Source organism: Periophthalmus magnuspinnatus, chromosome 16 (genome assembly GCF_009829125.3).
Source record: "Periophthalmus magnuspinnatus isolate fPerMag1 chromosome 16, fPerMag1.2.pri, whole genome shotgun sequence".
Lineage (NCBI taxonomy): Eukaryota > Metazoa > Chordata > Actinopteri > Gobiiformes > Gobiidae > Periophthalmus > Periophthalmus magnuspinnatus.
This window is the reverse complement of record NC_047141.1, coordinates 31,214,113-31,229,344: the sequence shown is the minus strand read 5'-3', so window position 1 is coordinate 31,229,344 and position 15,232 is coordinate 31,214,113. Positions and strand designations below refer to the sequence as shown.

The window sequence follows — 15,232 nt, the reverse complement described above, 5'->3', positions numbered from 1 at the left end:
AATTAACTAACTAACTAAATAAATAAAATAACAAAAAAATAACAAAAATAAAAATAACAAAAAACCCTAAAATATATATATATATAAATAAACAAAAATAATCAAAAATATTAACCCCAGGATCATGTAGAGGGTTAATCTGAACATTTAAGACCAAAATGAGTCTGACAGCAGCAGGTACAGAGAGAGGACACAGTTAAAAAACAAACAAAAATTAACTCAAAATAACAAAAAATAAAAATAAAATAAAAAATCTCAAATTAACTAACTAAATAAATAAAATAACAAACAAAACAAAAACAAAACAAAGACATTAAATAAAAAATAAATACAAAAATCTCAAATTAACTAACTAAATAAATAAATAAAATAACAAAAATAAAAATAACAAAAAAAACCCTAAAATATATATATAAATAAATAAAAATAAACTTTAAAAATAAACTCAAAATAACTCAAAAATATTAACCCCAGGATCATGTAGAGGGTTAATACAAACATTTAAGACCAAAACTACAAGCAGCAGGTACAGAGAGACGAGCAAGTTTTTTTAATAGAAAGTGAATTGGAGCCAGAGTCGGTGGAGCAGGAAGCGCACACATGATCACTTCCTGTTTGGAACGCAGCGGCTAGCAGGTTAGCTATGTCCATTAGACCGGTTCATGATCACTAGGGATACGATTGACAGCACAGTATTTATACGCGTTCTCCTCTATGTAACTTTTAGGACGCGTTATTAGAGACAGACTGATATATCGGTTAGCCGGTATATTGGGCCGATATTTGCCCTTTTTAGCTTATGGTCTATCGGGCTTAAATCACCAGCTCAGGTCGATATTTACTTTGTGCCAACCAGATGCTTGAAGAACCCATATAAAGCTTTATTTAAACACTTTAGTGCAAAGAGTCGATGGAGCAGGAAGTGAACAAATGATCACTTCCTGTTTGTAACGAGGCGGCGGCTAGCAGGTTAGCTACGTCTATTTATATAAACAGTCTACGTGCACTATGTTACTTCTTGTTTCCATGGAGATGTTACGCAATATGGCATTAAACCTGTCTACACGGAGAGAAGTAGGTAGTGCAGCCAAGGCCAGGTTATAGGTCAGATCTGTGGAGAGGCGGTGCGCTCACAGAAAGAATGAATTTGAGCTAAATAAACAGCTACATGAACATTTGCAGTATAGATAATGTTGTACTGTGGAACATTCCTAGAAAATCAGTAATGTCTCCATGGGTTCAAGCAGGTAGTGAACCCAGAAAATGTTACATAGTGCGGCTTTAAATGTGTCAACTGCATTATTTATTGATTTAAGTTTAAAAAAAATCTTTATTTATGCTGACAGGGAAGACGATGAGTGTGGATCGGCCTAGAAAAAAAAAAAAAAATCATCATAAAACAAGTCCAAATATCCTAAAACTCAAATTTAAACTATATGATTTTAGTTTCTGTGTCGTTAGCGCCACCTTCAGACAGATATAAGGCGGTGTCCAGCATTAATCTGACCAGACCTGAAGAAGCGGCTTCATCAATCAGCCAAACGTCTTCACTCCATGTTTTAAAATGTTTCATATGTTTTTATTTTCAGCCCAAAAAGGCGAGGAGGATCTGGCACTTCCAGTACCTGAGCTGGCCCGACCACGGCGTCCCGCAGGAGCCCGGGGGAGTGCTCAGCTTTTTGGAACAAGTGAACGCGAGACAGGCGGAGAACCCCACCGCCGGGCCCATGATCATCCACTGCAGGTACTTTTCAGTCTGTTTCAAAGGATTTTCTAGAGTATAAGTCGCAGCAGCCAAAAAAAAGCACAATAATGAAGAAAAAAACATATTTCACATATAAATCGCATCTGAGTATAAGTCGCACCCCCGGCCGGAATAAGTAGAAAATAAAACAGACTTAAACCTGTTTTAGTTGTTTCACTTTCTCATCTCGAAGTTGTATTTGGTGCATATTTGAGTAAACTTTAATCGCTTATTTTCAAGACGCCATTTTGCAGATCAGCCCCCGTTTTCACCATGACCTTCACACGCCCACTGTGACGTACGCCCACTATGACACGCCCACTGTGACACCTCCAATGTGACACGCCCACTGTGACACCTCCAATGTGACGTACGCCCACTGTGACACGCTCACTGTGACACGCCCACTGTGACACGCCCACTGTGACACGCCCACTGTGACGTACGCTCTTCCCTCTCCAGTTTTATTTTCTTTATCGCTGATACTCGTAGGATTTGTCAGCGTCACCTCGTCTTTTTCGTACAAATGAAAAAAAATCCACTGCTCGCTAGTGTGACGTGCATCTGTCCATAGGGGGCGCCAACAGCTCCACGTCGCTTTGTTGTAATGACATTTACGGCGACGTCAGCTCCTATTGGACACTGCAGTTTTCTAACACAGAATCAGCGGATTTATTTCTTGTATTAAGTCGTTTTAGATGAATATTGTTCATCTAAAACGTGATGATCCAAAAGTGTCTTAGATCATAAATATAGAGAGACACAAACACAATATGTCGTCTTTAGGCATTATATTTTGTAGTTTATTTTCATCTTGTTTGTGTCTTGATGTAATTGTTTTTTTCTTCTTTATAGGGCCCATATTACATTATTTTAAAATCTGTCTAATGTTGTTTCCTCATCATGACTTAAAACTCATGAGGGTGATTTCTGTGTAACATAAAACCTTTAAAATAATAGTCGGTTACACATTATAATAACTCCGCCTTAATTAGCAGTGATAAAAAATGAGTTAATTAAGTCGTTTCTGAGCCTGAATCCTTCTTAATTAACCATTTGTTCATTATGAATTAAGTCTTTCATACTTAATTAAGTCTTATTAGGTGTAGTTATTATAAAGTGGTACCACATATTGCATAAGAAGGACTCATTGTTTTATGTAACCGATGGCAACCACAATATATTTGAATGCTCCACACTGGCATTTTCTACATTTTGTACATTTTCTTACACTAAAGTTTTTGTAATCTGTGGTGTGATGTAACTAAACCTAAAGCTCACTGAGTAATCCAGTTTTTCCAGGATTAGGATTAAGATACAAACAAAGGTTTGAGTCAAGTTTAGTTTATCCATGTGGAATGCTCCTCATGTGACACTGAGTAAGAGTAAAGTACGTGTGAGTATAATTACGTCCTCTGTGTGGAGCCTCTGTGAGTTTAACACAGCAGCATTTGTATGAATTATTCTTTTATTTTAGATTAACTAATTTAATATATAAAGACTTTCCACTGCATTTTCTTTTTTTTGTCATCACATTTTTTATTCAAGTATTTGCAGCTATACATATTCACTGCATGTTCTTTTTTTTTTTTTTTTTTTTTTTTTTTTACAATTTTTATTTAAATGTATTTATTTATTTATGTGTTTATTTATTTATGCTTTTATTTAATTTGAGGGTTTTTTTTTGTTTTTTCTTTACAATTTTTTTATTTAAATGTTTTTATTTATGTGTTTATTTATTTATGCTTTTATTTAATTTGAGTTTTTTTTTCTTTTTTTTTACAATTTTTATTTAAATGTATTTATTTATTTATGTGTTTATTTATTTATGCTTTTATTTAATTTGAGTTTTTTTTTCTTGTTTTTTTTTTTTATATACTTTTAACATGAGGCGTTATTACAAACCAACTCAAGAAACAAACATTTCTATTGTGTATTTCGATATTAGGGAAGTAGCTTCATGCTCAATACTGCTGTTGATTCCACAATGATAATAAAAACATTTCTTTTTAAATATACGGTTTAGTTCTGGAGCAGATCCATCGAGTCTCTGTTCAAAACCACAGAACTGAAAGACGTTTGGCATTTCAACGGGACAAGACGAGGATTTTATTGAAACGTATTTTCTCATGAGCTGTGACGTTATAATTTAGCGCTCTGAGATTTCTCTAAAATGTAAAGTGCAATACAAATAAAATGTATTATTATTATTATTATTATTATTATTATTATTATTATTATTATTATTATTATTATTATTATTATAATTTGTGCTGTTTGCTGCAGTGCTGGAATCGGCCGAACAGGAACCATCGTGGTGATCGACATGATCATCGAGACCATCACTTCAATAGGTAAAATAAAGACGTCTGCGTGAAAACAAACACACACACACACACACACACGCCTCTGATTGGCCGAGAGAGTTATAGGTTTAACCAATCACAGAGAACACAGAGGAGGACAAGAAACACACAAATTAGCAATAAAAGAGAATGAGACAGGAAATGTTAAAGATCAGGATGCTAAAGATCGGACTGGTGATGCTGCAGAGGAGAAGATAAAGAAACAGAAAGCAAAGGTGATGGCGATTTGGTTCAATTAGATTTAAAAGAAAATTTGGAAAAAACTACAGCGGAAAAAGAAAATGTCCAGGCAGGTAAACGTGCTCCCCGGGTAAATCCAGCCGATGTAGAGATGCCTATACCTGCTGTAGATGCTAAGCAAAAAACACAATCAAACTTTTCCAATCAAGTCAAGTTGGCAGAGCGTTTGTCCACTGATCCCAAGGTTGGCGGTTCAAATCCCACTCTCGACATAAACATCATTGGTTGAGCGGTACTCTGGTGTGTGAATGTGTGTGTGGTTCCTTGTTGTAAAGCGCTTTGATTGCCTTGAAGGTAGAAAGGCGCTATAGAAAAATGTGACCATTAACCATAACTTAAATTAAGACATTCATATAACTGAAGTTTACATGGCTCTAAATAACTTTTTGTCATATTGTTCACCCTTAATTTAAAGTTCACCTGGATTTGAACCTCTTTTAACTTAAATTAGACGAGAACTACTTCAAAAACTCCCAGAATCCCTCAATAATCAATGAAACCAGAACATTTAACACCAGATCACGTGACTGTATAAAGACGAGCCGCGACAAAATTGAGTTTAGCTGTTTTTTACTTCACAAAAATGCAATATACTCCATAAAAAAAGGCAAAACCGGATACGTTAGTGACACAATCGCGTTTTATAATCTGCTAACAAACTTTTATCCGCACATCTGCTCCTATTTTTACTGTTTTATATGGACTTATCTACTATTTTTCTGCTTATATTGTATTTTAAAGAAAGAAGAAAGAAAGTTATTTGTAAATTCATCGTATTTTACCTGTTTAATTCATACTTTTCCATCTCCTCCTCTCTCGTCTGATCACCTACACGTGCTTCCTTCTATCTTCACTTTCTTTTAGTTTTACTTCCTTCCCGGTGAGATTAAATCAGTCTAATCCTCGTTTCCTCCGTCAGGTCTGGACTGCGACCTCGACATCTCTAAAATCATCCAGATGGTGCGAGAGCAGAGGTCCGGCATGGTCCAGACGGAGGCGCAGTATAAGTTCATTTACCTGGCAGTGTCCCAGTACATCCAGACGACTAAAGCCAAGACCACGGCCTCCATGGTGAGTCCAGGGGTGGGGTTCACGTCATGACACACGAGGGCGATAGTTTAAAACAGAGGTGGAGCGCGACATATGGAAGAATTATTATCTGCTGCGAGAGATTCAAGATTTATAACAACCCCAGAGCAGATTTAAACCACAAAAAACGACTTTAAATCTACAATATTGTTAGAAAATCACAAGCTGCAATGAATAAACATCAGAATGAAACACGAAAGTACTGAGTTTGTCCCGATAATGAGTCATAAAAATGATTTATTCAACTTTTTACAGCTTAAATCTCATCGTATCATCAAAAAATTAAAAATAAAAAATTAAAAAAGTCACCCCGTAGTGTAAAAAAAAAAAAGTACGCAGGATAAATACTCCAAAAATATATAGTTTTAACTTTCACATGTAGAAAATTGATATAGTGATTATTGTGCCAGGACTGTATGTCACCGTGGAGATGATATCGCATGGTCTGAAATGTTCCATATTATGCAAAATATATCAGTCGTTTAAAGTTTATTTTGCCTCTCAAATACAAACCCCTTTCTGTCTCGATAAAAAGTGTTTGAATATGTACACACTGAGATTATTATTCGTCTTAAATATCAGTTGAAAAGTGTTAACGACAGAGAAGGCGGGTGGTTTCAGACAGTTGAGGGCGGGGTCTGTGAGCGGGTCGTGGGAGTGGGATCGACGTGGATGTACGCGGACGATCTGGCGCCGAATATCGGGTCCGCGGTCCCTTTCTCCTCCCCGGGTGCAGCGTGATTACAGTTAGTAGCAGGCGTGCAGGAGTCAGAAGCTCCGCCCAAATCCAGGCTCTGACACGGAACAGAGGAGGAAAACGGCACAAAAAAGACGGGACAGACTGGGATCTTCACATATACTGTACTGTACTGTACTATATTATACTACTACTATATCAGATCATTGCAGTAGTTTTGATTTTAGGAACAGTGGTGTGATCATAGACTGTACTGTATATATAACTTTATACAGTCTATGGGTATGGTACGTATACTGCCTCGTGTGTACTGCCTCGTGTATACTGCCTCGTGTGTACTGCCTCGTGTATACTGTCTCGCGTATACTACCTCGTGTATACTACCTCGTGTATACTGCCTCGTGTATACTGCCTCGTGTATACTGCCTCGTGTATACTACCTCGTGTATACTGCCTCGTGTGTACTACCTCGTGTATACTACCTCGTGTATACTGCCTCGTGTATACTGCCTCGTGTATACTGCCTCGTGTATACTACCTCGTGTATACTGCCTCGTGTATACTGCCTCGTGTATACTGCCTCGTGTATACTGCCTCGTGTATACTACCTCGTGTATACTGCCTCGTGTATACCGTCTCGTGTATACTACCTCGTGTATACCGCCTCGTGTATACTACCTCGTGTATACTGCCTCGTGTATACTGCCTCGTGTATACTGCCTCGTGTATACTACCTCGTGTATACTACCTCGTGTATACTGTCTCGTGTGTACTGTCTCGTGTATACTGCCTCGTGTGTACTACCTCGTGTATACTGCCTCGTGTGTACTGCCTCGTGTATACTGTCTTGTGTATACTGTCTTGTGTATACTGCCTCGTGTATACTGCTTTGTGTATACTACCTCGTATATACTGCCTCGTGTGTACTGCCTCGTGTATACTGCCTCGTGTATACTGCCTCGTGTATACTGTCTCGTGTATACTACCTCGTGTATACTGCCTCGTGTATACTGTCTCGTGTATACTACTTCGTGTATACTTCCTTGTATATACTGCTTTGTGTGTCCAGTGTACTGCTGTCTTCTGTTGTGTAACTTCGTGTGTACTGTGCAGTTTGTGTAGTACGAGGTGTGGTAGTACTCGTGAACAGGAGAGGACGTCGAGTAACACATTTTTATTACAAAGAACCGCTCAGACGTGTTAATCAGACGTGTTCAGTGTTTACTTCATTAACACACGTCTGGGTTTGGCGCCTCATCGATGCTTCAGTTTCATCTTTTATCTTTTATTTTTGTTCCGTAACGTCCCGTCTTTTCTCTTTTCGTCTTTAATGCAGAGAAACAAATCCAGACGAGTGGAATCTGGAGAATGAGGTGCAAACGAAAAACATCTCTTCAATCCAACGCTCTGAAAATATTTGATTAAGGAACTCGCAAAAAATACAACGCTATTAAAACATTTATAACCGCAGAGCGAACAATCGAGATCAGATTATTCCATCTTATCTCTCGTCTTTGTAATAAAATTTAAAAATCGTAAAAACACTTTATGGACGCGCTGTAAAATCCAAAACGTGCTCTTTGAAGTACTGCAGTATTTATTTGACTTTTTCCTGCACATATTTAACGTGTCATTGATAAAGACGAGCAGGTAGCGGACCCAAATGCGTAGATGTTATTGCACTGCCTGAAATGTTCCATAGTGTGGCTTTAAACTTAGATATATTTACATTAATTCTACTACAGGTTTTGTATCGCTAAAACTTCAAAAAACGTGTTGTTACTGCTCGTTTCCATGGAGATGTATAAGGTTAAAGCCACACCCCTTTGAGGCAGGCAGGTAGCGCTCCCCACAGCACAAAAAAAGTGACATAATGCAACTTTAACTGTTTTTTATCTATAGAGGGAAATCTGTTTTGTTGATTTTATTATTGTTTTTATTTTGTACTTAAACCACAAGATTAATTCTGGACGTAAATCATAAAAATCTAACATTTGGTGAGTTTATGTTCAGAAATATTCTTAAAAATACAGTAATATAAACATAATTCTGCTTTTCTAAACGGCTCCTGCTCCGGCTCCTCGTCTCGCTCTCGGCTGAGGTCATGTTTCTGTCGCCACATCTGCCCCGGGGCAAAAAACACCAGTGTGAATCAGACACAGAGGAACACGACCTCTGACCCACATCTGAGCTTTACACGCCTCAGAAAACCTCCTTTGATACGGGACGCAAATAGAGACGGACCCAGACAGACCCAGACTGAGCCAGACTGACCCAGACCGGGCCAGACAGACCGAGCCAGACCGATCCAGACAGACCCAGACAGACCCAGACAGACCCAGACAGACCCAGATTGAGCCAGACAGACCCAGACAGACCCAGACAGACCCAGACTGAGCCAGACTGATCCAGACAGATCCAGACTGATCCAGACAGGCCCAGACAGACCCAGACTGACCCAGACTGAGCCAGACAGACCCAGACAGATCCAGACTGATCCAGACTGATCCAGACAGACCCAGAACGATCAAGACAGACCCAGACCGACCCAGACAGACCCAGACAGATCCAGACTGATCCAGACCGACCCAGACTGATCCAGACTGATCCAGACAGACCCAGACAGATCCAGACAGATCCAGACCGAGCCAGACCAACCTAGACCGACTCAGACTGATCCAGATTGATCCAGACCAACCCAGATCAACCCAGACTTATCAGTGAAACATTAACTAAGAGGCTGGAGAAAACCAAACATTAACCCAGAGTCTGTGCTCAGAGAGTGGGACGAAAACAAGACAAAACAAAACTGATAAAAATAGAAACCAGCGTCTCAGCAGAACAAGAGCGGACGACGGTGAAGTTTGAGTTTTGTGACGACATTAAGTTACACGCCTTAAGAAAATTTGAAGAATAAAATAATTTACAGTAGTAGAACAGAGCTGTGGTGAGAGTATCTGCGTGAAAGTACATAAAAGTACACATTAGCCTACACCTTTTATTAAGTTTGTTATACTTCACATTGTACTGTTTCGTGTGTGGGTTTAGAGTCCTGACATCTCTCAGAAACTCACCTGTTTAATCTGTAATCCCTCTCTTCTTCTGCTGTTTTTTATGTAAAGCATCTTTAAGTGTCCAAATATAGTAGTAGCAGCAGTAGTAGTAGTAGTAGTAGTAGCAGTAATTGGTTGTTGTGGTAGTAGCAGTAGTAGTAGTAGTAGTAGTAGTAGTAGTAGTAGTAGTAGTAGTAGTAGTAGTAGTAGTAGAAATTGGTAGTTGCAGAAGACGTTAGTAGTAGTGGTAGTAGTAGTAGTGGTGGTGGTAGTAGTAGTGGTGGTGGTGGTGGTAGTAGTAGTAGTAGTAGTAGTAGTAGTAGTAGTAGTAGTAGTAGTAGTAGTAGTAGTAGTAGTAGTAGTAGTAGTAGTAGTAGTAGTAGTAGTAGTGGTGGTGGTGGTGGTAGTGGTAGTAGTAGTAGTAGTAGTAGTAGTAGCAGTAGCAGTAGCAGTAGCAGTAGCAGCAGTAGTAGCAGTAGTAGTAGTAGTAGTGGTGGTGGTAGTAGTAGTAGTAGTAGTAGCAGTAGCAGTAGCAGTAGTAGTAGTAGTAGTAGTAGTAGTAGTAGTAGTGGTGGTGGCGGTGGTAGTAGTAGTAGTAGTAGCAGTAGCAGTAGCAATAGTAGTAGCAGTAGTAGTAGCAGTAGTAGCAGTAGTAGTAGTAGTAGTAGCAGTAGTAGTAGTAGTAGTAGTGGTGGTGGTGGTAGTAGTAGTAGCAGTAGCAGTAGCAGTAGTAGTAGTAGCAGTAGTAGTAGTAGTAGTAGTAGTAGTAGTAGTAGTAGTAGTAGTAGTAGTAGTAGTAGTAGTAGTAGTAGTAGTAGTAGTAGTAGTAGTAGTAGTGGTGGTGGTGGTAGTAGTAGTAGTAGCAGTAGCAGTAGCAGTAGTAGTAGTAGCAGTAGTAGTAGTAGTAGTAGTAGTAGTAGTAGTAGTATGACGTTCCTGTTCACTCTCCTTAGCTCCGCCCTCAGTCTGTATAAGACACAGTTGGACGTGGAGACTCTCGGACGTCTCATTATTTGGATGTGACTCATATTTAACCTTCACTTTCTCTTTTTTCACAGGAAACTGAGACAGAGTACGGCAATCTGCAGCTGAAGCACCCGCCGGCCTCCAGGAAGGTCTCCAAGTGAGTCCGTTTTATTCAGTTTGATCCACAGAGCACATTTAAAGAGCCCGTCCTCACTCAAACGTGTGTGAATGAAACAAAAACACAACAGAAACACAACAAAAACACAACAAAAACACAACAAAAACACAACAAAAACAACAGAAACACAACAAAAACAGAACAAAAACACAACAGAAACACAACAAAAACACAACAAAAACACAACAGAAACACAACAGAAACACAACAAAAACACAACAAAAAACACAACAAAAACACAACAAAAACACAACAAAAAACACAACAAAAACACAACAAAAACACAACAAAAACACAACAAAAACAACAGAAACACAACAAAAACAGAACAAAAACACAACAGAAATACAACAAAAAACACAACAAAAAACACAACAAAAACACAACAAAAACACAACAAAAACACAACAAAAACACAACAAAAACACAACAAAAACACAACAAAAACTCAACAAAAACTCAACAAAAACACAACAAAAAACACAACAGAAACACAACAGAAACACAACAGAAACACAACAAAAACACAACAGAAACACAACAAAAACACAACAGAAACACAACAAAAAACACAACAAAAAACACAACAAAAACACAACAAAAACACAACAAAAACACAACAAAAACACAACAAAAACACAACAAAAACACAACAAAAAACACAACAGAAACACAACAGAAACACAACAGAAACACAACAAAAACACAACAGAAACACAACAAAAAACACAACAAAAACACAACAAAAACACAACAAAAACACAACAAAAAACACAACAAAAACACAACAAAAACACAACAAAAACAACAGAAACACAACAAAAACAGAACAAAAACACAACAGAAACACAACAAAAACACAACAAAAACACAACAAAAACCACAACAAAAACACAACAGAAACACAACAAAAACACAACAAAACACAACAAAAACACAACAAAAACACAACAAAAACACAACAGAAACACAACAGAAACACAACAAAAACACAACAAAAACACAACAAAAACACAACAAAAACACAACAGAAACACAACAAAAAACACAACAAAAACACAACAAAAACACAACAAAAACACAACAAAAAACACAACAAAAACACAACAGAAACACAACAAAAAACACAACAAAAACACAACAGAAACACAACAAAAACACAGCTCCAGGTCTGTTTTGCAGCTTTAGAACACGGTTTAAAGCTACAAGAGTCAGTTTTGTGTGATTTTGAGTGAGTATAGACCAGAAGAAAACATTTACTCACTCACACACCTGCGCTAAAACTCACACTGTCACACTACTGCAGAATGTAGGGTCTTCAAACAGAACAGGAACAGTACTATGAATAAATAAAATACTGCGATCCATCATTTTCATCTGTTCTACACCTGTTTCGTCGTCTTTTAAAGGTCTTATAATGCGGTTAGCTCCTCGAAAACAGACCTGGAGTCGTGTTTGTTTCATTCACACATGTCTGTCTACATCTCCAAACCTCAAAACGCTCCGTTCCACCTTGTGACGTCATCAAGTGGTAGTTTTCAAGTGAACTGCTACGTTTTTACCTTTAGTTCAGTCGAGTTTTGGCAATACCAGGAGCTGAAATTATATCCAAATGATTGTAGAAATGAAGGTGTGTGGAGTTTAAAAACACAGCGGAGCACTTCCTGTATCGCCACATGATGACATCACAAGGTGGAACGGAGCGTTTTCAGTTTGAGAGAAGAACTCAAAGCCTAAATATGCAGGTTTGGTTGTGCGTTAAACGTGTGTGAATGAAACAAAAAACAAAACAAAAACGCAACTCCAGGTCTGTTTGCGACGAGGAAACGACAAAACACTGATCAGAAAACAGCGAAAACGGTGTCTTTAAAGATACACTATGTAACTTTTCTGGTGCGAACTCTGCCTTGTGTGTGTGGATTGTACCGAGTATTACACAAACACAAAGATACAGACGCACACAATGAGGCAACTAGAAAGAGGAACACACAAACACGGACCAGACAGTCAAATTTACAGGGTTTGTTTTTACAGAAGTCGATGCAAAGACACAGACGTTTATGTCACGAAAGTTTCCAGAAATACACACATACTTTATTTAAATACTTTTATGTAAATCCATCTTTTTGCGTTAACTTTTCTAATCCACAAGAGGCTGAAGACAAGTTTATTTCTGTGAATGTTTGACCCGATATCACAAAACTTTATTATCATTAGTAGTAACGTATTATACTACTTTTTACTTTTACTTCACTACATTTGAGAGCAGTATCTGTAAAGTATTTTTTGTTGTAGTTTGAGACCTGCTGAAAAGTCTGAAGGTTTATTTTTTAGCACCGTCACAGTTTGAGTTTGAGAAAATAAAAAAAAAATACAAATAAAAACAGCTGGAAAAAAGCAGATTAAATTATTTTTTTTGAACAAAATCTGTGTCAAAATCACTATGTTTGACGCCTTAGAACGGGTTTGGTTCAACTGGGTTTTCACAAGACTTCACAGGAATTAAAAGAACCAGTGACGTTTTAAGTTACGCCTGTTTTTCCGGCGTAATCTGACGACTAAGATCCAAATGAGTGTTTAATTTTTACTGTTATTTTCATTTTTTTTAGGGGTAAAATGGTTAGTTTGGATGGTTCGTTTTGCAATTTATATTCTAAAATAAAGTTTATGTTCAAAGTTCATACCTTAAACAGCCACAGGAGCATTAAAATATGAGAAAATATTAAAAAATGAACTGCTAAAGCTAATGCAAGAATCACATGCACTTCAGAACGTGTTTGTAGCGGCTTAAACTACACAATTTGCAACTTTTGTACATGAAAAAACGAGATATTTATTATAATTTAGACCAAGGTTTAGTTCGTTTTCATCCCTGACAGTTTGTTCTGCTCACTAGCGCCTCACAGTGGTCACATGATTTTACCGCGACACGTCCTTTCAGCTGATTTAAACAGGCTTTGGTGCTGTTTTTCTACTGGTGGAGGCGGGACGACAGCGCCATCTGCAGTCCGACGGGTGTGTGAGAGTAAAAAGCCCCCCTCGTCCCGGTTTAAAGTCCCGTGGGCGTGTTTCTGTATTTCGATTGCCCTCATATTTGCATAGATGTAAAAAAATAAATCAATAAAAAATATGACTATGTAACTAAATATCTCCTGATAAACTGACTTTTTAAGACAGTCATAAAGTTTAATTTACCTTGTCGCGGGCCACATAAAATGACATAGCGGGCCAGATTTCGCCCCCGGGCCTGGAGTTTGACACATGTGCTCTAATCTAGCTCTGCCCAGCCTGTGAACTTTGACCTCCAGCTGCAGCGTTTGACCTCGTATTTTTGGCCTTAAACGCTTCCCTTTCCAAACAGTTTCCACTAACGACCTCTGACCCTGTGACCGATCGATTTGTTCTGTTTGTTTTCGCAGGAATAAGGACGACGTTTACGAAAACCTGTCCAAAGCAAAGAAAGACCCCAAGAAACCAAAGCCTGAGAAGAAGAGCGGCTCCGTCAAGAAAAAGTAGTTTATTTTTCATATGCGTATTTATATTGATATAGTTTTACCGTATATAAAACAGTGAGCAGAATAATTTGTTTTATGAATGAAATGTTTTTGTTCAGATGTTGATAAATTAATACAAAAATATGTTAATTTGTTTGTGATTTTTTTGAGACTTTTAAAGATTTCTTTCATTCATCATCACATCATTTTTATTATTATCATTATGTATTAAAATATTTATTTATTATAATTTTTTAAATACTACTACTGGTTAAAATGAATGCATAAAATTATTATTATTATTATTATTTACTTATTTATTTTATTATTAATTTTTTATACTACTATTGGTTAAAAAGAATGCATAAAATAGGCCTTATTATTATTATTATTTATTTATTTACTTATTTTTTCCACTTCCACTGGTTAAAATTAATACATAAAATAGACCTTATTATTATTATTATTAGTAGTAGTAGTAGTAGTAGTAGTAGTATTATTTGTTTATTTACTTATTTTTTCCACTTCCACTGGTTAAAATGAATACATAAAATAGGCCTTATTATTATTATTATTATTATTATTATTATTATTATTATTATTATTATTATTATTATTATTATTATTTATTTATTTATTTACTTATTTTTTCCACTTCCACTGGTTATGAATACATAAAATAGGCCTAATTACTAAAAAAATGTGTCTAAATCTCTGACATGATTTTAGGAGTGGAAACAGGATGGATTAAAAACAACGCATAGACTCAACAAAACAAAATACCCAAATCTCACTGAGCTGTGACTGCAAACATTGGTTACTATCACTAGAGGTGGAGTTAAAGGTGAATTATGTAGCTTTTCTGGTTACTTTGTGTTTAAATATTATTAATTGGTTTGGTTGAGTGTCTTATTGGGACGGCCTTTTAGACATTGGATCTGTAAATCTGGGGGGTAACAATGACCAATGATGTTTATGTTGAGAACGGAGGAGAGGAGCAGCTGAGGTGGCTCAAGCATCTGCTCAGGACGCCTCTTGGACGTCTCCGTGGGGAGGTTTTTCTGGGCATGTCCCACCAGGAGGAGGCCTCGGGGAAGACCCAGGACACTCCGGGGCTGGCCTGGGAACACCTCGGGGTCCGGCCGGAGGAGCGTGGAGGACGTGTCTGGGGTGAGGGAAGTCTGGGAGTCCCTGGTTAGACTGCTGCCCCGGATAAGAGGAAGAAAATGGATGAATGGAACCTCCAACACTCCAACCAACTGAGCATCTGTCGCATTTGTATTTGAAATGATTCTATAGATAAGTTTAATGCCATACTACGTAACATTTCAGTTTCAGTTATTCACAGCATTTTTTTTTGCATCTAAAACATCTCAGACCAGTTGCTGCACCACTTCACCCTCAC

At 37.6% G+C, this 15,232-nt stretch overlaps 1 protein-coding gene across 1 annotated transcript in view; it reads left to right on the top strand.

Moving 5' to 3' along the window:
* Positions 1 to 13,926, top strand: part of ptpn6 (protein tyrosine phosphatase non-receptor type 6) — a 42,780-nt gene extending 28,854 nt beyond the window's left edge. Inside the window, exons 12-16 of the mRNA XM_033981026.2 lie at positions 1,590 to 1,744; positions 4,031 to 4,098; positions 5,270 to 5,421; positions 10,248 to 10,312; positions 13,753 to 13,926. Of these exons, the coding sequence (XP_033836917.1) occupies positions 1,590 to 1,744; positions 4,031 to 4,098; positions 5,270 to 5,421; positions 10,248 to 10,312; positions 13,753 to 13,849 (537 nt within the window). The 3' untranslated portion in view covers positions 13,850 to 13,926. The remainder of the gene's footprint in view (positions 1 to 1,589; positions 1,745 to 4,030; positions 4,099 to 5,269; positions 5,422 to 10,247; positions 10,313 to 13,752) is intronic.
* The last annotated feature ends 1,306 nt before the right edge of the window (positions 13,927 to 15,232 follow it).